Source organism: Lissotriton vulgaris, chromosome 2_1, assembly GCF_964263255.1.
Source record: "Lissotriton vulgaris chromosome 2_1, aLisVul1.2, whole genome shotgun sequence".
Taxonomy (NCBI): Eukaryota; Metazoa; Chordata; class Amphibia; order Caudata; family Salamandridae; genus Lissotriton; species Lissotriton vulgaris.
In genome coordinates, this window is record NC_141687.1 from 2,020,150,661 (window position 1) to 2,020,177,638 (window position 26,978).

General features: G+C 45.7%; 1 protein-coding gene across 1 annotated transcript in view; it reads right to left on the bottom strand.

Moving 5' to 3' along the window:
• Positions 1–26,978, bottom strand: part of HDC (histidine decarboxylase) — a 247,775-nt gene that overhangs the window by 15,012 nt on the left and 205,785 nt on the right. The window contains exon 11 of the mRNA XM_086958246.1: positions 18,564–18,665. Coding sequence (XP_086814372.1) covers positions 18,564–18,665 — 102 coding nt within the window. The remainder of the gene's footprint in view (positions 1–18,563; positions 18,666–26,978) is intronic.

Here is a 26,978-nt window from a genome sequence, read left to right on the forward strand (position 1 = left end):
CAAAGCATCCTCATTCTGTTTTCATCTTGCCCATCAAATTGGTTTCCATCCACAGCTTTCTCCGCTGCACAGGTATTCCTGCAGCGATAAATGGATGCAATTGGTGCTATCGGGTTTACCACTGGTCCCAGGGCGGTAGGTTTGAAGAACAGAGGAGTGCTGATCCCTCGTCGTGGAAGACTCCAAAAGAGAATAATAGCACCATCAAAAAGTATTCTAATGAACTAATCTTGGGTAATATAGACACATCTACTGAAAAAATATGTCTGGATTTTTCCCTGACGACATCGAGGAAGACATCTTGTCCAATCACGAGCAGACCTGCGTCTTCTAGACAGAAGCCCAGAAATGCAATGATTTAGCGCTAGGGTTGCATCACTTTTGTGGCGCAGCCCCAATGCAAAATCCGTATTGGCAGTTACTAAGCCACAAGTTATTTAGTAAATACAAAGTAACACAATGCAGCACATAGCACTGCCTTGCGTTGGGTAGGCATTACATGGGTGAGCATGGGCGTTCCCATGCATCCACCCATGTATTCTGACACAAACCCAAATTAATAAAGACCTGTAAACCTGGGTTTGCATCATAATAGTGTGCCTACCCAACAGAGGTGTAACAACGAGAAATGCTCTATATCTATGTGAATAGCATTTCTGCTCTCTCTTTCTGCGCAGCAAGTTACCATCCCGTGCCGCATTGTGTGATATAATAATAAATGTGCCCCAAAATGTATATGGCAGATTAAGATTGAATTCAGAGTCCATTATCTTTTAATATTATGCTAAAGTTTTGGCCATGTGAAGGCAAATGAGCTACAATGACATTTCTACTTCTGAATTAACTCAGGCTGCCATTCTGCCGACTGACAAAGTATTAATCTATCATTTTTGATATACACATGACTCTGAAATCAAGCTAATGGCTTCAAGCAGGAGCATGAAAGATCTACACTCTGTTGCAAGGGCAGTGGGCTGAATGAAAACAACTTTTTCCAAGGAACCGGCCTAGGGCAATGTGCACATCATTTTTTTGATATTGTCTTTCAAACCAATCTTTCAAGAAAATGTAGTTCACCCAGTACACATTTGGTTCTCAAATTTGATGAAGATTGTCATTCTAACGATGTTGCGGGACTCATTAGGGTGATAGACAAAACGCTGTATTTAAATCAAAGATTCAGTGGATTCAATTAAGGGGAGATGAGACTGAACCTTTACCAAATCTTTCACGCACTCATATGCTTAGGGTATATATTTATCAAGGGAGTGTGTTGCCCTTGCACCATGCAATGGGGCGCTTGGGCAACTCAACTCTTAAGTTCGATTTATCAAGCCACGCCATGATGCTTGGCCCTGCGTGGTTTGATAAACCTAAATCAACACCACGCAGCACACATCGCTGCGTTGAGTTACTCTGCCCCAGGGAGGCGTTCCATGGGTGGAAGGTGGGTGTTCCCACGCACCAACCCATGAATTGTGGTGCATTCCGACATTTACCTATACTGGTAGGCCAGGGAATGTGGCAAAATACTATGCATACCCAGGGGAGGCGTAATAAGGAATAATATCTTTATTTCTCCTCATTTTTCCTCTTTCCATGTGTGCTACATTCTGCAGCCCAGATAAAAAGAGGAAATGGCTCAGGAAATTTGTTTTTGTGCCGGTAGGTGTTGTTCCTGCACAATGCAATCCTGCTTACAACACAGGGACCCTTTCACAATGGTGCAAGGGTGCCCGCATAGACACTAGGCAGCACATTGTGCCCCTTCATTCGCAAAGAACAGGAAGACACCATATTATGTTAAATATGGTGTTTTCCTGCCCTTTCCCTATCAGACAGCACAGCAAGGAGGGTTTCTGTGCTGCGCTGCGCTGCACTGCTGGAACGCACCAAAATCCATGAGGGAATACATGGGAATGCCCATGCTCTACAAATGGAATGCCTCCCAAGTTGAAACGTAATGCAATGCAGTGCAAGCCACTGCGTTACTTTACGGTTCTTTAAAAAGACATGCAAGGCGGCGCACATTAGCCCTGCAGGGCACTGTAAGTATTACTGAAGCCTTTGTGTTGGTCTTGTGTCGCCTTGCGAGACGCAAGGACAATGCAAAGGATTGGTAATCTGGGCCTGAGAGTCAAAGACGTGTGTGTGCGCATGTGTGTAGGATTGAGAGAGAATAAACAGCTGAGTTAGAGAGATAAGATAGCTGTAAGAGAGGCAAAAGGGAGGTGATGACGGTAGAGATAAGTGAAAAAGATCCTGCAGAGAGACAGAGAAAGGAAGACAGGTCAGAGACATGACAGAAAGACAAATGAAACAGGCACAGCTAAGGGAGAAAGAAATAGAGGTGGACACATGTGAGAACGATGTGATAAAGAGAGGCTAACAAAAGACAGTAGAAGAGGAAAACACATGAGAAACTGTCATCTGAGAGAAAGAGGATATACAGCCAGATTCATCAATGTCCAATTCTGCGATTTTTAAATTGCGAGTAAATGCGAATCGCAATTTAGAAATCGCAGAACGGCATTCATGATGTTTTGCGATGTAAATATGCGATTCGCAAGCGATCGCAATTGCCGATTGCGAGAAGTCCGAAATCGGTAAATAATCGCAGAATCGGCCGAATCCCCTGTTGAAATTGCGATTTCGCAATTACCGATATCGCAAATTGCGATCTCGCTAACTGCGAGATCGCAAAAACGGGAAGTCGCATCCTGAGCGCAGTGATGACATCACAATCAGGAAGTAGGCAGGTCCCACCCTCATTCAGCTGTGAGAGTCTGAAGCACAGGCAGCAGTACCAGAGCTCCCCTCCAGCATTCCAACAGGACCACAGCAGGAGATACCACAGTGGCAGCCATGGCAGAGGATGCAGCAGGAACTTCCACCAGTGAGAGGTAACGCAAAATTAAGCAGGAGCTCAAACACCTAATTGAAGGAGTCTCCAGGGATCCCAACAGCCTATGTGGCAAAGACTCCCGAAGGGTGCCAGAGGCGGACAAAAGACGCATATGGCTGCGCATCCGGGCCAAAGTTAATGCCGTGGGTGTGACCCAGCGCTAGGTGGACGAGCTGAAAAAGCGCTGGTATGACTTGAGAGGGCGGGCAAAAGAAAAGATTGCAGAGAGGCTGGGGGAGCAATTGGCGACAGGTGGAGGGGAGCCCACCGTCCCACCGAACACCCCAATGGAGGACCAGGTGGAGGAGACCATCGACCCACAGGGCTGCGTGGGTGTGACCCGGCTTGACTCCTCCCGACCCACCCAAGACACACCAGGTAAGTGCCATGCGACTGCAACCCCCTGTCCCCTAACATTGTCCACGACTCCAGTGCATCCCATTACAAACCCCAAGCATGCAGCCAATGTACTGCTCCATAGCGCAATTGCATTGTGGGACATGTAGTCTGCCCACAATTACCAACCTGTACCATAGAGCCCCACATGTCCAGTGACAGTCAATCCTGCATGCAGACAGGGAATGGTAGACTGCATGCATGTAGCAAGCCTAACTGTGTACGTAGCATGCCACTAATCAACGTCCACTTTACATCACAGGTGGCGCTGATGTCCCCAGCACTGACAGTGAGGCCCTGGTGATTGAGGAGAACATGGAGGACACGGAGGGGGATACACACGGTACAGAGCAGGAATATCGTCGTAAAAATATCGACTAACTTAAATATTGCCGCAAAAATATCTACAGGAAGAAATATCGATGACAAAAATATAGTTTGACCAGAATATCGACAGATAGGTAAGTAATATCGATAACATTAATATAGTTGTAATAAATATCGTTTACAAAAACATAGTTTACAAAAATATCGTTTTTTAAATAATTATAAGTAATGTAGTGTTTTTAATGAGTATTTGTAGTCAAAGTAGTATTTTTTGTAGTATTTTATTAGTTAATAGTGTATTTTATGTTGAATTTAGTGTTAATAGTTCCGTAGCGGGTTGTGGGTTTATAGGGGAGTAGGGTGGGAAGTAATTTAAATATAATAAAATAATAGATTAATTAATGGAGGAGCCTTACCGGGACACGTGGGAGGGTTCTTGCTGTGACAGATCCCGCCGTTTCTTTTGCCTTGCCGGCCACTTCGCCACCTCTCGCGGCCCCCCGCTTCGCGGGAGCCGCTCGTGGGATATTGAATCTTCCTGTGGCTGTGGGACTCTGTCTGGACCCCAAGGACTGTGGAGCAGCTAGCAATCACCCGCCCTACAGCCAGGACAGAGGCGGGACTGCGAGGACCAGCCTGCTCAGCGGCGCTGATCGGCCGCAGCTGGTCCTCTTCCCGCCCCCTCCTGTGTCTCCCCCTTTAAACTTTGGGTAACCCCAACGCGCACGCGGAACGCGCGCGTGACTCAGCGCGGGCTAAGCCCGGGCAAAGGGCGGGCCCTCTGTGGCCCTCAGAGGCCAGAGGAGGCCGGGACGGGCTACCCCCCTTGGTCTTCTAAGAAGAGGTAAAGCCACTGATTGCCCACTCCACTGACTATTACATCTGGCTTGACACTGTTATCCATACCTATAAGGGAATGCCTACTTAATATATCCCCCTGGTTGAACTTATGCCCAAAGATACTAGACAGGCATACTATCGTCATTGTGGTACGATTGATTAAATAGTACAGTTGTTTGTTTTGTTTTCTATTACTTTGCCCACCTTAAACATACCACTACCAGCATGGATCCCCCTACTAAAACGTCTAGTACAGCATCTAATCCCCCTTGGCTAGACGACTTAAACAGTATGTGTAATATCAGGTACACCCTTGTTACATCACCCTACCTGGTATCTAACGCCAGTCCGCTAGCTCACAGCGTTAGTACACAGGGGCTTCTACCGACTACCATAAAATTAAATGCAAAAAATACAACTCCCGTTAAGGCCACATCTGGTAAAAGGAAACATGACGGGGTTGGAGAAAGTGGGTCCCAAACCAAAACATCAAAATTGCAGGGTGTGTCATCAGATTTAAACCCGCCTGTTAACATGGCTCTGTTAACTCCTGAGAAGGGCAAAAAACTAGATGACCCAGCATCCTCTCCCCAATTGGTTTTACTGACCATGATGGAACAGTTGATCAAAACTATTATCCACCCCCTGATCGACAAAATTAACATCTTGGGGGACAGACTAACGGGGATTGAGGCAATTGTTAAACTCAATCAGGCATACACAGTTACATCTAAGTGTCCACCCCAGGCTGGTCTTCCTAATTTGCCCAAACAAACTATGCAAAACACAGTTCCCCCAACACAAGTAACTGTTTCCACTACTGTGTGCCCACTTGTCCCTAAAATACTACCCATACCTGCCTCAGATTGCAATATTGAGCCTAGATTAAAAAGTACTAAGACTCCTCGTATTAATCTTCCCCCAGAGGCCGCTCCATTCGTGTCCATCCTGTCGGGGGTTCTTCCCCTGAAACATGGAAAAACTGAGAGAACCAGCGATTTGCTAAATAAAGTTAAGTTCTGGCTATCGAAAAATAGACCCTTACCCAATAACCTTGATGGCAGGATAGTCAGCGTGAGGAGAGTGGGATGGTTGGGTCCCCTTCGAAAAGATATCTGCGGGGATCTGATTCTAATCAGATTTAGGAGCAGACAAGTTGTCCCCTATCTTCAGTCGTGGCAGCCCCAAGAAGGTGATGGTCCTATAACAACTTGGGACCTACATGACTTTTATCCAAGTGAATCATATAACCCCTTTTGGAAACAGACTGCCAATCACAACACTAAGCTGGGCTATAGATCCTGGCCACCAAATGAGCGCAGTTTCCCCTCTTTTAACTCTTTTCCGCATAGACTTTTTAAGTATAGCAACCTACCTCAATTCAACCCTTTCACCCCATATAACAACTGTCAATATTAGGCGGGTGCATATCATGTAAATTTCATAGACATTAATAACAACTGGGTCAGCTAATTTTATTTAACCTATTGAGATTATGTTCCTTTTAAAATGTATGTTGTTTGTTAAATCATGACTGTATATTTTTTTTAATTGTATGCTTTTATGGTTTGAAACAAAATCGAATAAAGCTTAATGAAATAGGATTAATTAATGTTTTAAATGATTATAAATAGTGTGATAAATAATAGTTAATTAATTTCAATTAGTTAATTGATTCATAATTATGTAATTAATTATGTTAATTGTTTAATTAAAAATGTAGTGAATTAATTACATTTTAATTAAATAATTATTTAATTAATGATTAATTAAATTAAAAAAACGATTTGTTATTTTATAAATGAGTAAATACATTTAGTAATGTTTACACCTACACTATCCAACGCTTTCCCTACTGTTGCACCCTCTGGAGTGGGAATAGTAATTTTTACCCCTACGCTATCCAACGCTTTCCCTACTGTTGCACCCTCTGGAGTGGGAATAGTAATTTTTACCCCTACGCTATCCAACGCTTTCCCTACTGTTGCACCCTCTGGAGTGGGAATGGTAATTTTTACTCCTACGCTATCCAACACTTTCCCTACTGTTGCACCCTCTGGAGTGGGAATAGTAATTTTTACCCCTATGCTATCTAACGCTTTCCTTACTGTTGCACCCTCTGGAGTGGGAATAGTAATTTTTACACCTACGCTATCAAATGTGTTAACTAATAATATATTGTATATTTTAATTATATGTATGTATTATTGTTGTTATATAAAGTAATGTGTTAAATATATGTATATGTACACATTTATTAAGTTCATAATGAAAAAGTGTAGTTAATTAGTTTTCAATAGTTTAAAAATAAAAGTAATGTAATGTATTTTGTGAATAGTACTTATATTTATTTATTATTTAATGTAAATTTAACTAATTTAAAAATTCGATATTTTTTACATCTATATTTATTACAACAATATTTTTGAGTAGATATTTATGTACTTACCTGTTTAAGTATAGGGTGTCGATATTTTTGTAAACTATATTTTTACAACTATATTTATGTCAACTATGTTTTTGTAATCGATATTTCAACACCCTACCATACACACCATACTCCACAGCCCGGACCATCAAGGCAAGATGCAACAACACCGGTCATCCCACCACCCGCCCCTGTGGCCCGTCCAACCCCCGTGACAACAGGCGCTGCAGTCGTACCACGCAGCACACAGCCAGCAGTGCGGCCTGCAACACCAGCAGCAGTTCACCAACAAACCCGCCGCCCTGCGGCTGTGAGGAGCCAGACGAGCGGTCTGGTCAGGGAGCCGCGCACCAATACATCCCGCGCTGGCAGGGGCAGAAGTGTTAGAGCAGGTGGGCTCTCCATTGAGCGCAGGATGCTGAGTGTTCACCAGACCCAGGCCCGACACCTAGCCGCCATCCACCTCCAACTGGATAAGACGGCACGTAACGTCACACAAATGACTGCAGCTGTGGAGGCCAACACACAGGCAATGGCCCGTCAGCGGAATGTCAATCGCCGCCGACACCATCAACTGTTGACTCGCCTGTCGGCGTACACGAGGTCAAACCACATCATTGGTAACGCCACCTCACCGCTATCGCGATGATCCCTGGCCATGCAGGTACAAATGGTGCAGTGCTGCCAGGACGTAGCTACAGCCCTGGAAAACATATCAGTGGCCATGCAGGGCATGCAAGCCAGTGGCCATGGCCAGGCGGGGGGGCAGACGACAACAGTGAGGCAACATCAAGCCACAGCAGCCAGTCTATACCACCGGTCGTGGCACCCCGCCGCAGCAGCAGGCCCTCTGCTGCCGCACGGCAAAATCAGGAGGAGGACGTAGAGAAGGAGGTCTGGGGCAACTACCCGCAGACGCCACTGAACTGTGGTGCATTCCAAAGAGGCCACATGCTGACACAACAAGCATGCCATTCAGACTCACCTGGACATATGACGCAATATGTCAATCTTTGAACACTTTTCAGAATGCCATGTTTATTGTGAATTAACAGTAACTACAATTCTGAAAAACTTAAACTGCCTCATGTCATCATTAATGTTGTCATGCATGAGTTGAGTAATGGGTGTGGTGAGTGGGTCCACTAGAAATAGTTCATGCAGATTTGGCGCCTGTGTCCTTCTGCTGGATTCTCCCCGCGTGCGTGACGCACATGTGCAGGTGGCCGATTGTCTCCTTCTGACTCACTGCCTGAGATGTCTACAGGTATCCTGTGCTTGGTAGCAATGTTGTGTAGGATAGCACACACAGCCACGATGCGGCAGCAGACCTCTGGATTGTATTTGATGGCCCCACCAGTCTTGTGCAGTATGCGGAATCTGCTCTTCAAAAGGCCAAATGTCCGTTCAATGCAATGTCTTGTGCGAATGTGTGCTGCATTGTAACGCCGTTGCTGTGGTGTTGCTGGGTTGAGGTATAGGATGAGTAGCTACTCACAGAGAGCGTAGCCGCTGTCACCTGCATGATAGGAGCAGAGGGTGAGTGCCTGTGCAGCGCAGCCTCATTAGCATATTGTACTGTTGTGTGGCATGTGTATTTACCCAGTAGGTGTCCTTCACCAAAGTCTCCCCTGGCCAGTCGTGTGTAGAGGCCACTGTGCCGGAATATGAAGGAGTCATGTGTGCTCCCCGGGTACTGTGCTACTATGTCCGTGATGATTGTCTTTGCATTGCATACCATCTGTATATTGAGGGAGTGGTAGGACTTGCGGTTCCGATACATGTATTCTGTTTGTGCAGGTGGGCAGATGTGGATGTGGGTCCAGTCAATGCATCCTATGATGTGTGGAAATTGGGCTACATTGTAAAATTGCAGCTTGGTTTCGTTCAAGTCCTGTTGACTGGTGGGAAATGAAATGTAGTGGTGTAGGTGGGTCAGCATGGCCTCCAGGTAACTCCTTAGGCAGTGGGACATGGTGGGCTGGGATATACCCCCTGCAACAGCGACTATTCCCTGGAAGCTTCCGGAGGCCAGTAGGTGCAGGCTGCACAATACCTGTGGGGACGGCGTGGGTCCTCCTTGTTGGGTGCTGCAGGAGGGGGTCTAGGTACCGGATCAGCTTGATTATCATTGCCCCACTTAGGCGGTACTTTGCGTAGATCTGCTCCCTGGTGTGACCCAGTAGGGTGACCACCAGACGGAATATCCGATCCTGGATGCGTCGTCTGTTCGGTGCTGCTCGCTGTAGCCTTCGCCGCCTGACCACCATGTAGAGTCCTGGCATTGTGAGAGTCCCGAGGCTCCAGCTGCATGTCCTTAAGTGTGTTTGTTCAAGCCAGCAGCTGTGGGTACTTAGCAATACTTTTTTTCAGATGTTTTTTTTTTCTTTCATGGTTACCACCTGGTTTGGGTTCTCCTTAATTTGCGCGTCGCTATTAGCGATTTAGGGGTTTTCCGAAATTTGCGATTTTTCATGAATTTCGATAGCGATTTTTTTGCGATTTCGCACTTTTATTCGCAGAATACCTGCTTTCTCGCTATTACCGATTCGCACATTGTGTTCTGCCTGGTTTTTGCGAATTTCATAGCGATTTTGCATAAATGTTTAGCGAATTCACAATTTTGCTTGTTGAATACCTTTTCTACAAATTGCAATCGCAATTGCTTTTTCACAGCTATTGCGATCGCAATTTGGCTTCATGAATCTAGCTGATAGTTGATAGACAGGAACAAACATAAAGTTGAAAGAGAAAGAGATGGAGAGTAGGCAACGTGTTAGGAGAGGCAATAGAAAGAGACTTCTGTGGGAGCTCAGAGGGTGAAAGGGATTCAGGTGAGAGAAAGGGGTAACAGAAGCAAACGGATAAAGAGCTGCAGAAGAAAGAACAGACACATGGACAATATTTATTTTATTCTGTAGTTGCAGCTGCATTCCCTTGGCTTGCCGCTTGTGACTCCTGGCACCCCTATTGTGACCCCTGGTTACAGATGAGGTAAATCAGCACTAAAACAACAGGAGTGTCAGGGTTCCTCCCTCCTTGTTTATTGTCCATTTGTTATAATACTAATAATTAAAAAGTGTCTATTATTCACTATAATAAAACAGAGAAACTACTGCAGGAGCACGGTTCCCACACATGGAGCCTTCCCCCTCCTCCTGCTCCATATGCCGCTATCGTCTCCAACAGCAGCGGAGCCGCATCAGGCGGCGGTGCCTCTCACGACCTGGGCTGGCCGTCACATGTGAGAAGAAAGAGTTGGCCCTAATTGAGAAGCACTCGCAGGAGGCACACATGTATGTATGTGTATGTGTATGTGCATGTGAAGATGTGCGAAAGAGTGAGAATAAGTGATAATCAGTGACGGTAAGTGAGTATGATTGAGTCAGAGCGAATGAGAGAAAGAATTATTGGAAGTTAGTAGCGGGAATGAATGAGTAAATATAAGTGAGAGGTGTGTTAAAGAGCGTGAGGGAATGTGAGCGAAAAGAGTGATAGTGAGAGTGAGCAAGAATAAGTGAGTGAAATAAGTAAAAATGAGAATAGAATAAGTGTGTGCAGTCGAGAGTGAGTAAGAGAGAATGTTAATGAGAGTGAGTGAAAATGAGTTAAAGTGAGTGAGAATAAGTAACACTGATAACAAATGTGTGAGTGAAAGTAAGAGTGAGTGCAATTGAGTGATAAAGCATGAGTGAGTCTGGGTGAGAATGAGTGATTGAGAATAAGAGTAAATACAGTAAAGTGAGAATGAATGAGGGAGTGTAAGTGAGTGAGAATGAATGAGAATGAGTGAGTAAATGAATGGAAGCGAGAGTGAGTGAGAATGTAGTGTTAACCGCATGAGTCTATAGTTGGTCCTGACATACTCAAAGGTAATTCTTGACTTATGTTGGTACCCACTGCAAAATGCTGGTACTGGCATACTGAAGGCAATTTTGACATAGGAGCAGCCCTGAAAAAAGCTCTTAGTATAAGAGGATGGGCGCACTTATAGCTTTGTTCACGTGCTACAATTCAGTGTAAGTATTTGCACCCCACCTCCTTCAAAGATTACCAGGCGCCACTGCAAGAAGAGAAGGTAAGCAGTGACTGGATGAATGCTAGTTACCTTTTGCAGCTTGCACCCGAACGAGGACATTACGTTTTAAGTATTGTAAAAGAAAAAAAAATCAGCAATGCAATGCACACTGTTCTTAATAAATAAAAAATTTAAACAATGAATACACGTTTTAAAAAGTTGTTACTATATTATCATTATTATGCACACATTAAAACGCATGGATTTGAATAAAACTTTCAGCTCTGTGCTTCAAGGAGTGATAGTCCCTTCTAAATGATCATGAATCAAAATGTGTTCACAATAAGGAATAATTTAAGTCATTAACATGAATTCCTATTTTCTAATAGTCTATATCAATTAACACACTTGGATGTAAATACGATTTTTTTAGATCTCTTTTCCCTTCTCCCTTTGGTTTATCAATACATTTTTCATTGAGGGTCACACTCAAGGAACTATTGAATCAAGGCATTTTATTGTACGAATTATTTAATGGAGCTTTTATGGAGCTTTACCCTCTTTAGAAAAACCTATTGTTCCATATAACCAAAGAGAAATGAGTGATCTTGCTCTGGTATAATATGTCCCCACCCTGGTATAAGTGGTACCTAAAATAGGTATTTGTTTGTGCTAAGTTATGCTGGTATATTAATCATACAGTTATTATGAAACTTCAGAGATGTCATTGATTGTGATATCATCAGGGTTAAGGTCATCTGATATCACTTTCTGGGAACACTCAGGGTCAAAGGACGGGCAATCCAGAGATTCCTCCTCAACTGAAGTCACTCCAAAAATGAGTGACTTTAAGTAATAAGCTGCTATCTTAAGCGACAAATAGAGAGAGTGGAAGTACCCAGAGTCTATCATACAGGAGTCATTAAATCACGCTAGAAACAACCATAGAGAGGCTCTCATAGACCACAACTGGCCCAAAGAGAGTGTTGACCAGTTGGTATGTGTAATCACTTATAATATAATCTCCAATGAGGTAAAGAAAGTCATCAATAGAAACTGACATATTTAAAAATCTTGGGCCTTGAATTTTGAAAAACAGCTTTTTCCAGTCTAAGCAGGGTAGAAATCTGAAGGACGTTTTTGTACACAGCAGGAACTGGACAAGTAGATAAACTTCTGGTGATAAAGAAACCCTATGGGAGATCCCACAGGTGACTCGACATCACCTCCGTAGGAGGGTGTAGTATACGTCATTTGATTTGTCTAAGAAGACAAAGAAACTGCAGTTCGGACTTGGAAAGACCTGGATTCAAAAGAAGCATACCAACTGCAACTCAGGCCTCGTAGTGTACCTCATTACATGTCCATGTGATCTCCGCTCTGTAGGTATAACTTGTAGAAAAGTAGAATAAAGCAGATGTGAGCATCAGCGCAACCTACGGTGTAAAAGAGTCACTACTATGATGGCTGGCCATTCAGTAGAGAATTTAAATAAGGCCATAGTGGAGCAAATACACATCACAACCCCTCCAAGGCAAATTTCCAAGGTCCTTTTTGAGAAAGAGCAAGGGTGGATTTAAAAGTTGCTAACTGATAGGATTTTCCTTAATGATGAATTAGAGTGGCTAGATGCGAAGTGATGCATTTCCTGTGCTTTCCCTCTCCGTGTTTGATGAGTTCTGCATTCCTCTTAAATACATGGAGGGTACAAAAGCTTATAAATTTATATCGAGAATGGTAGTAGATTAGTAGGGCTCATGAGAGGTGGCAAATTGTTAAACAGGATGGGGAATCTGTTCAGACAGTTTCCTTCATCAACACAGATTAAATGTTCAGAAACTATGGACATCGTTAAAAGATGGTGACCATTATGGCTGTAATAGCCACTCTGATTTGATAATGTTGTGCCTACATCATACATAGCACCTCCACGTGGACGGCAGAAAGTTAAGGCCCCTTTTAAACAATCTTTTTTTATAGTAAACAAGGGGGACCCACTTAATGGCTTTGGACCACGGGTATCAACTATTTCAAAAGAACAACGGTCCTAAGCCTAGAACAGTTTTTGAAAAAAATGAAAAACAGACCACAATCGGACAATATGTACAATTTTCTTATACCCAGCCGGGCAAAGAATTTATTTTGGGAATATATGACAAGAAGTCAATTTGTACGTTACATTATCACATCAAACATATGAGTGTTTGAAGTAAGGCACAAGCCTGTGCCGTACTCAGCAGTAGAGAAAAAGTTGTGAGAAAGGGTGCAGAAGAAAGAACAGTTTACATCAGGCAAAAGAAGGGTTGAGCAAGACCTGGTACTGCTTTCGAATTTAAATTGGCAGTATTCCCTTTAGTAGAGCATACAAAAACAAATAACAATGAAATAAATGTATGTCTACATAACAGTGTCGACGGCGTTTCGATCCCGTGCTCAAAATAATGGGATCATCATCAGGACTTAATATATGCCTGGAATATCATAGAGCAATAAGCCTGTAAAGAAAAACAGGAAAAAACAGAGAGGCAAAAATATTTTTAGAACGCTACTTTGTGTCTGAGAGTCATAAAAAGGTCAACTTAGTCATACTCTAACTGACATGCAATTCGGAATCGCAGTGCAGTGAATAGTGTTTGGTCGCTAGTAGTGACATGGAACCTGGACAAACCGTTGTGGCTCGGATGTGCCTATTTCGTGAAAGGCAGTCATTTCTGTGAACGTGGAGAAATGACAACTTGTGTATGTAGCGGCTACCGAAGAGTCGAATTCAATAAAGGGCCGATCTAATAGTAGGCTTGAAACCTGAGCCCGCGAGGGTCGCATTTCTAACTAATGCCATATCTGTTTTCAGTTTCCTGAAGTTCATCAACTGACGCACTGAGTGGACCACGCACTTAGTGGCCACTGCCGAAAATTGAAAGCGCCATCCTCAAACCCGCTCCTTGGTATGCCGGCGCGATATACTGTTAACCCTAAGCACGATCACGCCCAACAATTTTAAGTCTTGCACTCCACCACTATCGGCAAAACCCTTTATTGAATTTGACTCTTCGGTAGCCGCTACATACACAAGTTGTCATTTCTCCACGTTCACAGAAATGACTGCCTTTCACGAAATAGGCACATCCGAGCCACAACGGTTTGTCCAGGTTCCATGTCACTACTAGCGACCAAACACTATTCACTGCACTGCGATTCCGAATTGCATGTCAGTTAGAGTATGACTAAGTTGACCTTTTTATGACTCTCAGACACAGAGTAGCGTTCTAAAAATATTATTGCCTCTCTGTTTTTTCCTGTTTTTCTTTACAGGCTTATTGCTCTATGATATTCCAGGCATATATTAAGTCCTGATGATGATCCCATTATTTTGAGCACGGGATCGAAACGCCGTCGACACTGTTATGTAGACATACATTTATTTCATTGTTATTTGTTTTTGTATGCTCTACTAAAGGGAATACTGCCAATTTAAATTCGAAAGCAGTACCAGGTCTTGCTCAACCCTTCTTTTGCCTGATGTAAACTGTTCTTTCTTCTGCACCCTTTCTCACAACATTTTCTCTACTGCTGAGTACGGCACAGGCTTGTGCCTTACTTCAAACACTCATATGTTTGATGTGATAATGTAACGTACAAATTGACTTCTTGTCATATATTCCCAAAATAAATTCTTTGCCCGGCTGGGTATAAGAAAATTGTACATATTGTCCGATTGTGGTCTGTATGTCATTTTTTTCAGAAACTGTTCTAGGCTTAGGACCGTTGTTCTTTTGAAAACCTTTCAAACAATCGGCTTGAATGTTGAGACCTTGGTGATGGGAACAATGGGCACTAGAGTAAGGTGTGATGGCCCACCAGGGTCCATGAAGAAGTAAACAGAATCTCTTACTACACTCAAATAAATTGTGATTTCAAATCATATTAAATGGTGAAACTGGATTTTAAGTCACAATTCTGAAAGTTAGCTTTTTCTCATCCTAACCATTTGTGTCTTCTGCCAGCATCCTGGGTCACAAGACTGTGAATGGCTCTGACAGAGGCACAAAGGGGACTAGGTTTGGACAGGATGGGCCATCCTGGAAGGATGACTGGGAGGAGCTGGACCCAGCCTCACTTATATTTCAAAGGGCTTTGCCACTTGCACTCACAAATCAATCGATAAATCAGGGTTTTGTACAGCATGACTTCTCACCTGTAAGGGTCTCAAGGTGCTGCAGGGGGTGGGGGAGTCTGCTGTTCAGTCGAAGAGCCAGGTCTTGAGATCTTTCCTAAATTGAGGCAGAGATGGTGATTTCCTGAGATGCAGAGGAAGGGAGTTCCAGGTCCATGCAGCGAGGTAGTAGAACTATCTTCCTCCAGAGGTGGTCCTGCAGATCAATGGGATGGTGGCCAGGGCCTGATGGGTGGAGCGGAGATGTCTGGTAGGGGTGTAGAAGTAGAGGCTGTGGTTGAAGTATGCAGGTCTGGCTTTGTGGAGGGCTTTGTAGACGTGCATGAGGAGCTTGTAGGTGATCCTTTTGCTGACCGGGAGCCATTGGAGGTCTCTCAGGTGGTCGGTGATTTGGCTGTGGCAAGGGATGTTCAGGTTGAGACTGGCAGAGGTGTTTTGAATGTTTTTGCAGCTTCTTTTGGAATTGCTTCATGGTGCCGTTGTAGGATCTGAAAGCAGGCCTGCCTTGCCTTTTGTCGCCCCAGACTTTGTCGCCTCAACAGAGCCAGATGTGGTAGTATGGGGAATCTCCCCACTTCAAAGGCTGGTACCGGGTATAAATAGTGGGCCTCCAGAGTCGCTCATCACCCACCTGGAACTGTAGCCATTACAGAAGAAGGACTGCCCTGTCACCGGAGGACTGCCCTACTGCTGCCAGAGGGCTGCCTACTGTTTGAGGACAGCTTTACTCTCTGAGAAAGATGACTGGACTTGCTCCTTCATCCCAGGCTAAACAGAGTGACTACAAGGGTCAGCTAGCTGACCTCCTGAGTGAGGTACAGGAACACAACAAGCTCCAGAGGCCTCCTTGCAACTGCCAAGCTGACCTGGCACACTGGACCTGCCTGCATCTGCAACTGCACCTGTCTGAGCCCTGCTTGTCTCTGCTAGAGTGAGTTCCTGATCTCCAAGAGGTGCCTCCCCAGGCCCTGGACCCTATGCTCACATCACTTAAGCTCCTCCTAAAAAGGAAGTTGAAATCCTGAGGTTTTGGAGCTCTTTGCCACCATCAACAGGCCTGCTCGTGCCAAAACCCTGACATCCGCACGCGATGACTGGCAACGTGATGCTCTAGACAACCTGACTCTTCACACTACATCGTCCACCCGCAACGACTGGCAACAAGAGATCTCCACTTCCCGCGACAGCAACGACAGCCTGTGGTGACCACCAATGCCGAGCTCCAGCATCTACCATCCGTGATGCCTGACCTCCAATTTGCACTACAGCGGCGACCGCCCATGCCTTCTGGCCTGCTCTTCGTGCCACAGTGACACCCGCAACACTCTCCTTCCTCCTCCCGGCCTCCTCCACCGTGAACAGAACTCTTCGTGCTGAGCTTTGAGAAGGAAACTTGTGCAGGGAAATTAACACGGTCGGCCTGAACTTGCAACTTTTCCCCAGTATAGCATAGCCAGATGACAGAGAGTGGCGCTTTGTACTTGAAGGCGCTACATTTATTAAACATTTTAAATTGCATATCCCTTGTTCTACTGATTAGATTTTGATCCTTCTGGACTGGTTTTATTTATTAAAATGTACTATACTTTTTTAAATTGGTTTGGGAATTTTCTTGTGTTGTGTATTCACTTTATTATTGTTTGTGTGATGTATATATACTTTACAATTTTCCTCTACATTAACCCCTTCCACGTGAGCTATTTCCCCAGCGATGCGAGGGGTGGGGGGGCCACGCGCAGTGCCGCACTGCTCGTGACGAGCCCAGCTCGTCATGCTGCACAGTGGAGCTGTACTCATGACGAGCTGAGCTCGTCACGACTTTGCCCACTCCCATGGAACGTCCGCACAGGAGGGGAATTAGCCCCGTGTGGGCGTTCGGTGACAGTTATGACAAGCTCAGCTCGTCATGAGCACAGCTCCACTGTGCCTCATGACGAGCTGAGCTCGTCATAGGCGCCGAAGGGGTTAAGCCTAAGTGCTTTGGGCCCGCAATCTGGATCATAGTTCCTGAAGCAGTGCGCCAAAAAATAGTTCTGAATGAAACATGGCAAACGTGTAAATGCAGTGGCACATTAAATGCACCAAAGACATCAGCTGTGATTTTAACTCTGCTGGAAGGGGGGGCCTCATGTAACAAACCCTTTTACTGTAATTTTATGCCATGTTAGAAGATTCCTGTTACAGAGGTTGCCACTATATACCATAGGCCAGGCCTCTGTGATATCTAAGTGTTCCCTTCATGAGGGGGGTTGCGCCCACTAGGGGTTTAGCACCACGTCGGGTGCATATCCAATGATTAAGCATTCCAAATGAGTAGCATTTGAGTAAGATTCTATACATAAAAAGGGAAACCTTTTTCATTTTTATATATTGGGTGGGGAATAGGTATTTATGTGTTCTGCTAGAGTATCCCTCTCTGTTAGTATGATTATAATCAGGTGGGAAGTTAGATTAGTTCATATCGTCGCTGGTTGCCCTTGGATCATCTTATGTTAACCCATTACCTTACCAAATAAACATACTACATAATATTTTCCAAACAAAACTGGTGCAGTCAGTCATTTGCTTGTGAGCATTTCCTTTGCAAGCATTTATCCACTGTATGAAGTAGGGGTGTGACTGGATATGAGATATCTGTACTAAATAAATAAGGCCCTCCTTTGGTCAGGGGTAGTATGGGAAGCTTCCAAGTTCCAGAAGGCACATCCTCTCTTAATTGTGTAAGAGGAAGTCTGTATTTAGAGTATTTTGTAAACCCAGGAAAAAGAGAACCAGCAGCATGGGTACTTCAAGCAGTGAGAAACAGGTCTTTATTGTTGATATAAGAATCGATGAGCAGAGAAATTGGCGCTTGGCACTGACTGTCCTAGAGCATAAGCGTGAATACTCAATGCCTGTTCACAAAGGTAAACTTAGACCTAAAGCCTAAGTTTAGACCAAAAGTCTAAGATTGGACCTGAAGTCTAACTTTAGACCTGAATGAAGTTTAACTTTAGAATTTTACCCTAAACTTAGACTACAGATCTAAACTTAGACTTCAGCTGTAAATTTAACTTTGTAAATGGGGCACTGAGTCTGTGCAGCACGTCAAATATCATTGTCAATGAAGGCTGCACGCAACTCCTGGATTGAATGAAAATGTGTGTGTACAGAAATGAAGATGGTATGCCTTATTAGCACATTCATTTTGTTGTTAGGGTATCTTCTGTGAAGGGTGTACACTCCCTGAGACCAATAAGGGGACTATTAGAAAGAAGCCTGTGCAACATGATTCAGATCATAAAGAACTTAACGAAGGCAGGAGATACTGTGGGCGCGTCTGGGCGTGAAACTGAAAGTACAGTAATCAGAAACAACCTAGCAAACCCATATTTCTACAATTAACCCAAATGGAAACACTAGGATCTTAGACAGTATTTAGTGATATTAAAGCAGTCAAAAGGTCGAGTGAAATAAAACACCATTCCTCATTTACCTTTAGACGGAACACAACCAGTCCTAGATGTCTCTTGGCAGGTATTTCAAACAGTTGATCACTAGTAACCAAAGATTCAAAATATTTGGCCATCTCAGTGCCCTGAAAATGAAAATAAAAATAGTAAGTTTTCTTGTAGTTACTTTTAAATCTCTGTTGCTGGTAATCATTTGGGCCTCAAGAAGCAACGGAAAAAACTGTTCACTTTACTTTCATTTTGTAGGCACATACATTTAAATCAATGATTTTACCTGCCAGAAAGCTCAAATATCAGCCTTATTTTGTTCCTGGCGCACACGCCGTGAGAGTAGATAGTGGCACTTTGCTCTGATTGTTATCTGCGCTTAGATCTAAATTCATACTTGGAAGTTGTTCTTTTTTAAATACATTTTCTCAGCACTTTTTGTTCTTCTTTGCTGTATAGTCATATTTCAGTTTTTCTGTTGCTACCTAGCTATAAAAGATTCAACAATAGTCAACAAGCTAAGATAACGCAGAGATTGCCTTCTTCCCTGACTTCATGCAAGCGGTTCAGAAACAGCGGCGATCCTTTATGGCCATCAAAAAGCAGCTCAGAGACAAGGGAGTGACATATGCAATGCTGTTCCCGGCTCGGCTCCGGATAGAAGCTGATGGTTAAAGCCTGGTTCTTTGACTCCCCGGAGGCGGCTTCTGAGTGGCTGGAGAGGTGGAGAGCGGTCAGGGACCACAACTCTCACTGAGACACTGGGCAGGCAGTGCTTAAGCACGAAAAGCAGGATAGCCCTGCAGAGCCATGGAAACAACTCTTGCGCAAACTTGGTCGTTATTAAGGACAGTAAAAGATACTTTGACTCCGAACATTTCAAACTGATGGACCGTCTCGAACTTCCCCTGCCTGGGATCCTGATACTGAGCCCCTCTCGGGGAGACACACTGCAAGAGAAGTATGAGGCGGGATCAGGAAACGGAACACCACACTCCCCACTTTTCTACTTTTAGTTAACAAGTTGAGCGACAGGCACTCTGCATTTCCTTTTAATACATGGGCAGTTCTGAGCCCAGAGTGCAGGGGAGCAAGGGAGTGGGGCAACGGGGTTTGGGGATTTGTGTGTTTCTGTTTTTATTGAATCGGAATTTGTAACATGTTTTACTCGAGAGGGGGACATGGGCACAACAGGTTCTGATGGGCTCACATAGGGAAAAGAGCATTAAGATACTGAGTTAGAATGTCAATGGACTTGGGGACAAGGTCAAACGTTGTGTAGTGCTACAATAAATGAACGCAGGCCCCAGATGTGATCCTGCTTCAAGAGATGCACTTAGTGGGCAATTCATGTAAGGCATTGAACAGGTAGGGCTACAGTCTATTGTCCCATTCATTATTCACCACGGATTCCAGGGGTTGGGCATAATGCTGAGAAACTCCTTGCCCTTTAACAAACACTCTACCTGGTTGGATGAATGGGATCGATACATAGCGATCACAGGACAATGGGAAGGCAACCCGCTCATGCTCTTGGGAGTCTATGTCCTGCCTGGCTTGCAGAAAAACACCTTGAGAGACTTGGTCTCCGTACTACTATCGTTCCCACAAGGGCTCCTAGTAGTGGGAGGGGATTTCATTTCCGTAGTCTCTGGCACCTTAGATAGGCACCCACCCCGAGAACTCGGGCACTCGCACCGATGGCACCCGGTCTTTCTGGAGGCCATGTGTCTAGAGGACACCTGGAGAGCCTACCACCCATACCACATCCAACACACCTTCTATTCAGAGGTTCACAATATTTTTTCCCATATTGACTACCTCCTGGTCCCCTCCTCCGATATTACACTTGTACAAGAAGTTAGACACTTGGCTCGTGGTATTTCCGACCACTCCCCGGTGTGGGCTCAAATAGACGTGGGACAGAAGAGAGTGGGGAAAATCGCCCCCATTAACCCTTGTAACAGCAAACAAATGATGGACGGAATGCTGACAATGCAAACATTCTCCCTCAGTCAAAAGATCTGGGTTAAATCCATTGTTCTTTTGCCCACTATGCCACCCCAGTTTGGACCCAGCCATATGAAAATCGGTCCCTGTGCCCCATGGGAACAGTCCAGACCGCACTGCCAGGCCAGATCCTCCCTGGACCGGAAACAAGCATCCTGGGACCGGTTTCAGGGTATGTCACCCTTCTCCAGCCAGGCTAGCATGAATCCAGTGGCACAGTGAGCAAGGGACCCATGTCTGGGCATACCCATCCTACTTAGGGTGAAAAGTGTTACAGCAAACAAATGATGGACGGACTGCTGACAATGCAAACATTCTCCCCCAGTCAAAAGATCTGGGTTAAATTCATCGTTCTTTTGCTCACTACGCCACCCCAGTTTGGACCCAGCCATAAGCAAATCAGTCTTGACCCTGTGCCCCATGGGAACAGTTCAGACCGAACTGCCAGGCCAGGTTCCTCCCTGAACCGGAAACAAGCATTCTGGACCTGGACCTGGAATCAAGCTATCCTGGCTGAAGAGGGGTGAAACCCCGAAACCGGTCCTAGGATGCATGTTTCCAGCACAGGGAGGACCTGGCTTGGCAGTTGGGGCTGGACTGTTCCCATCAGGCACAGGGTCAAGACTGATTTGCATATGGCCAGGTCAGCGACGGCTCGTGGAGGGAGTTACGGTGGGGCAGGAGGGCGGGGAGGGGGAGGGGCAGGGCGGAGGTTGCTAAAAACCGGCATGTGGATAATTGCAGGTAAGTAAACAATTTAATTAATAAAACGAATTTCGTAGCTCGCACTGCATTGCATTTTGCGATGCAAGGCGCACTACGAAATTCGTTTTATTAATTAAATTGTTTACTTACCTGCAATTATCCATATGCCGGTTTTTAGCAACCTCCACCATGCCCCTCCCCCTCCCCACCCTCCTGCCCCACCGTAACTCCCTCCACGAGCCGTCGCTGGGCCAGGTCTAAACTGGGGCGGCATGGTGAGCAAAAGAATGGTGGATTTAAACCAGATCTCTTGACTGGGGGTGAATGCTTTGATTTGTTCTGCATTCCGTCCATCAATTGTGTGACTTTGGCTTGCTCGCCCTAAGTACGCCAGGTATGCCCAGACATGGATCCTGGGCTCACTGTGCCACTGGAATCAAGCTGTCCTGGCTGAAGAGTAAGCATGAGCGAATTTTGCGGATCTCGCGTTCGCGAATTTTGCGGATTTGCGGATTCGCAATCCGCAAAATCCGCGAATTCCCGCGAATTTGCGGATTTTTTTTTTTTGTGTTTCTGCCAGTTCGCGAGGGTTTTGTACACTTTCGCAAATTGCGAACTTACCTGTCGGGTCGCAAGTTTCGCGAACTTGTTGTTTCTACGTGTCCAGCCTGTTTGGGACACTCTTCTTCATCACTGCCACTCTCTGTCACCACTGCCACTCTCTGACTACTCATGCCACCCTCTGGCCCACCCATGCCACCCTCTGTTTCATCACCACACCCTCTGGTTGTCCAGTGTACATTATTTTCGGCAAAGCAAAGCACACCTTCCCTGCCTCAAGTGACCTGAATTAATTTGGGGCTGATTCATGTGTCACAGAATATTTTTTTAGCTGGCACCTGCTTCCTTAGTGCGCCCTGATTAGTGATCTTTTGCACTTGCTAAGTGCTTTCATTGTTGCAAAATTAGTTACAACACCTGCCCTGCCCCAACTGACAATAATGAATTAGGGGCTGATTAATGGATTTTAACTTCCAGCCTGGCTCCTGCTTGTCTCCCTTAGCTGTAATTCAGGACCTTTGTGGCATATGTGTAACTATTCTGAGGTTCAGAGCAGGGTCACATAATAGTTTCAACTGGCAACTGAACTCTGGAGGGGCCCCTCAGGAAGCACTCCAGGAAATGGCTACTAATGATGAGCCTGAACTTTTGAACCTGGTAAGTAGTTACTTTCAGTTTTGCTAAGATCGTATTTCTGCAATTTTGCACTTATTCGCGGGGCGCGAACTCACGCGAACAGTGCGAGCAGTGCGAGCAAAATCCGCTGCTCGCGGATTTGCGGATTTTGCGGGAAATTCGCAAATCTCGCGGATTGCGGATTTCCCGAAAATCCGCAAAATCCGCGAGCGGAACGGATTTTCCGCCCACGCCTACTGAAGAGTGGTGAAACCCCAAAACCGGTCCTAGGATGCTTGTTTCCCATCCAGGGAGGACATGGCTTGGCAGTTCGGGCTGGACTGGTCCCATTAGGCAAAGGGTCAAGACTGATTTGCATATGGCCAGGTCTAAACTGGGGTGGCATGGTGAGCAAAAGAATGATGGATTTAATCCATCTCTTCACTGGGGGTGAATGTTTCGATTTGTTCTGCATTCTGTCCATCAATTGTGTGTCTTTTGCTTTCTCGCCCATTAACCTTTGGCATCTCCGTAACCCAATAATTAAAAAAGCCCTTTTACAGGCCTTTGACTAGTACTTCCAGGAGAACAAAGGGTCAGTTCAATCCCCTCAGACACTGTGGGAGGTATTTAAGTCAATTACAAGTGGGCAAGTGCTCTCACTAATTGCTGGGACACACAAGGAGAAAATGAAGGAACTAGTTGAGATTGAACAAGAAGTGCTTCGGACGGAGGAGGACCTTGGGGAGGGCATCACACCTGAAAAATTACACACCCTGAAACTAAAGAGGGACAAATATAAAGGAATAGCTACTGACAGGGACCAATCCATGGGCAGGGAACAAGAAGGCAGGATATATGATCTGGGTGATAAGGCCAGGAAACTGATTGCATGGCTAGATAAGAAAAAGAGGTCAAGTCGGCTGGTACTGGAGTTGAGGGAGGAGACGGGACGGACCATCACTGACCCCCGGGAAATAGTCAACAAATTTGCCGCTCACTATAGCGCAGTCTATCACACAAGAACACTACACACTGAACACGACTCACAACTACTACTCCAAGACATAATGCTCCCTACCCTGCAGGCAGACGACTAGAGTCTACTAGATAGTGACTTCACGGATGACGAGATAGCACAGGCGATCAGGAGCCTACACTCGGGTAAGGCCCAAGGTCCAAATGGGTTACCTATCGAGCTCTACAAACTTCGGCCTTACAAACTAGCCCCATACTTGCATGCAATGTTCGAAGAGAGCAGAAGGGTGGGGAAACTTCCGCTGGACCAGAAAATAGCAACACTGGTCACTATCCATAAGGAAGGCAAGCCTAAACACGATTGTGACTCCTATAGGCCGATCTCCCTGCTAAATGCGGAACCTAAAAGCCTAGCAAATCTCATTGCAAACCGATACATTAAAGTAATAAGAGGGCTAGTACATCCAGACCAGTCCGGCTTTACGTCCTACCGCAATACGGCACTGAATCTAAACAGGGTACATGGAGTGATGGGAAGGCGGGACACAATCCAGGAGGCAGCAGTTATAGTCTCCCTAGACGCCACCATGGCATTTGATACTATCCAATGGCCATATTTATTCGCAGTACTAATAAAGATGGTTCGGTCCCAGCTTCATTCAATGGGTAAGACTCCTTTATTCAGACCCACTGGCCCAGGTGGTGGTAAATAATAAAAATTTTGAAGTGTTCACCTTTGGCCAGGGGACCCGTCAGGGGTGTCCACTGTCCCCCCTCCTCTTTGCTCTAGCCTTAGAGCCACTTGCGGCCTTGATCCATGCGGATCCAGGGATACCTGGGCTGTAATGGTAGGCTACGTGTGAGGACCCTATCTCCCTGTATGCAGATGACATCTTGCTGTTCCTTGCCTCTGCTAAAATGTCACTTAATTGCGTGCTGGACATTTTTGCAACCTTCGGCAGGTACTCTGGGTACATTATAAACTGGAGTAAATCTCTCATATTTGTCCTTAAGGGGCCCCCGCCCCCTCCACCCGAAAACTGCCCCTAATCCGATCAACCCGATTGGCTTTAAATACCTGGGTATTTTTGTTACCCCAGATCAGAACCTACGATTTGAGCATAACCTACTTCCACCCCTGTAGAGATTAAGGCGAGATATAATCAGTGGGAGTGCTCTCTCACCATCGCTGCTGGGAAGAGCAGCACTTTTCAAAATGATGTCGCTCCCGCGCTTCCTGTATGCACTTCAAAACTGCCCGGAAGCGATTCCAGCACACTACTTCAGGGAGATAGAGAGTCTCCAAAGAGACCGGCTGTGGAAAGGGAGATCCCGGATAGCACTCAACAAATTCACCCTAGGTTGCTGTGACAGGGGGATAGGCCTTCCAGACCTTAAAAAGTACTACTGGGCTGCCCACCTGGCAGCTATTAATCATGGCACCTACTCACGCCGGATAACCCGGGATTCGCCATGGTCAGGTGGCTGCTATCGGGAGGTAACAACAATAGGGTGTTTTACTCGAAAGCTCAGAGATCCCCCCCCTGACGGGACCGTCCAAACACTTGGTCCAAATTTGGCACGCGGCAAATAGAAGCCTAGGGTGGGAGCGGAAACTGACGTTGGCAACTCCCCTATGGGATACCGAAATACTGGGTAATTTGTGGACCTCAAAAGGGTTCGATAAGTGGGACCTTATCGGGAGCTCCAAGATTGGGGACCTATGGGCAAAGGGCGAGGTAATAACGTTTACCTCCCTTCAGCAGAAACATGACCTAGCCAACTCAGAATACTTTAGATATCTGCAGATACGCCATGCCCTACAAACATAAATAACAAAAGGGCCCTCCCCTTCAGAGTCCTCCTCCCTTGAAGATAGACTCTTAGATGGCTACTTTCCCACCAAAGGTGTGTCACTAACTTATAAGAAATTGCTTAACAACACTGCAGACTCCCTCCAACAACTGTGGGAGAGGTAGAAGGGAGACGGCCTGGAACTGGATGATGAGGAGTGGCAGGAAGTGGTCGCTTCCCCAAGAGATGTAGCTATCTCAGCCAGACTGAGATTTATACAGCTCAAGATATCGCACAGAATCTACATCATCGGACCAGGCTTGGTCCGTATGGGGAAGGCGGAAACAGGAGACTGCAGACAGGGATGCGGACAGGTGGGGATTTTCATGCACATATTGTGGGAATGCGACCACATTCAATGGTATTGGCGCAAAATCCATGATATCCTGGGTGAGCTCCTCAGACACACTATTCGCATCAAAGCGAATAAACAACTAATCAATTTTTCTGGAAGATCACCAACTACTGGACCCGACCCAGACGGGTTTCAGACCCAAGCATGGGACCGAGACCGCACTCCTTATGGTCACTGAGGAAGCGAGAAAAATCTTGGATCAAGGAGGATCAGTGGCAGTGATCCTCCTTGATCTCAGCGCGGCTTTTGACACGGTTAGCCATAACACTCTGCTATATCGCATGTCCCAGGTTGGGATTAAAGACAAAGCCTTGTCCTGGTTCAAATCTTTCCTCCAAGACAGATCCTTCTGTGTGTTTGAAGACGACTTTGTCTCTGCCAGCAGACCTTTGAAATGTGGAGTCCCTCAGGGATCATCCCTAAGCCCGGCACTTTTTAACCTGTACATGAGGCCACTGGCTGACGTCGTCCGTCCGTATGGGATTAAGATCATTTCCTACGCGGACGATACGCAGCTGGTGGTCTCCATGACTCAGGAAGCCACTCCATCGGCTCCAGGCGGGCTTAGAGATTGCCTCGAGGAAGTGAAAACCTGGATGTCCCTTTCCTCGTTAAAACTGAATGGGGACAAAACGGAGCTGATGCTCCTGGGCTCCCCAGACCCTAGCATTCCCCCCTCTTTATGGCCACCCAGCCTGGGCCCCCCACCTACTCCCAAAAACAGCATTAAAAGCCTTGGAGTGTGGCTGGACAGATCCCTGTCCTTTAATACGCAGTCCGTAAAACTTTCGGCCACCTGCTTTGGCATCATGAAAATGCTGAAAAGAATCCTCCCCCTTCTTCCCTGGGATGCCAAACAAACTGCCATACAAGGCTTAATTCAATCGCGACTCGACTTTAACAACATACTTTATTTTGGTGCCCCCGAATTCACCCTCAGAAGGCTCCAGATAGTTCAAAACTGCGCAGCACGCATTCTATTAGACCTTCCCCGCAGACAGTCAGTGAGAGCAGGCCTGACTACTCTCCACTGGCTACCGGTGCGACAGAGGGTCCTGTTTAAAGCCATGTGCACTGCGCACCAGGCCTTCTGGAACACTGGCCCTAAAATTACCCAAGACTTAATTACCCATTATGTGCCCAACAGAAGCCTCCGCTCCAGTCAAACATTTCTTGCAAAAACCCCCAAAATAAAAAGATCTAGATCCGGAGGCAGGACCTTCTCCTTCAACGGTGCCAGAGCCTGGAACGCTCTCCCACTGCACCTTAGAGCTAATTCTACCCTCTCAACCTTCCGCAGACAACTAAAGACTCATTTATTTCACTCAATCTAGCTAATCTCATCCCTATTTCTCCCTCTAAGCCTGCTGTA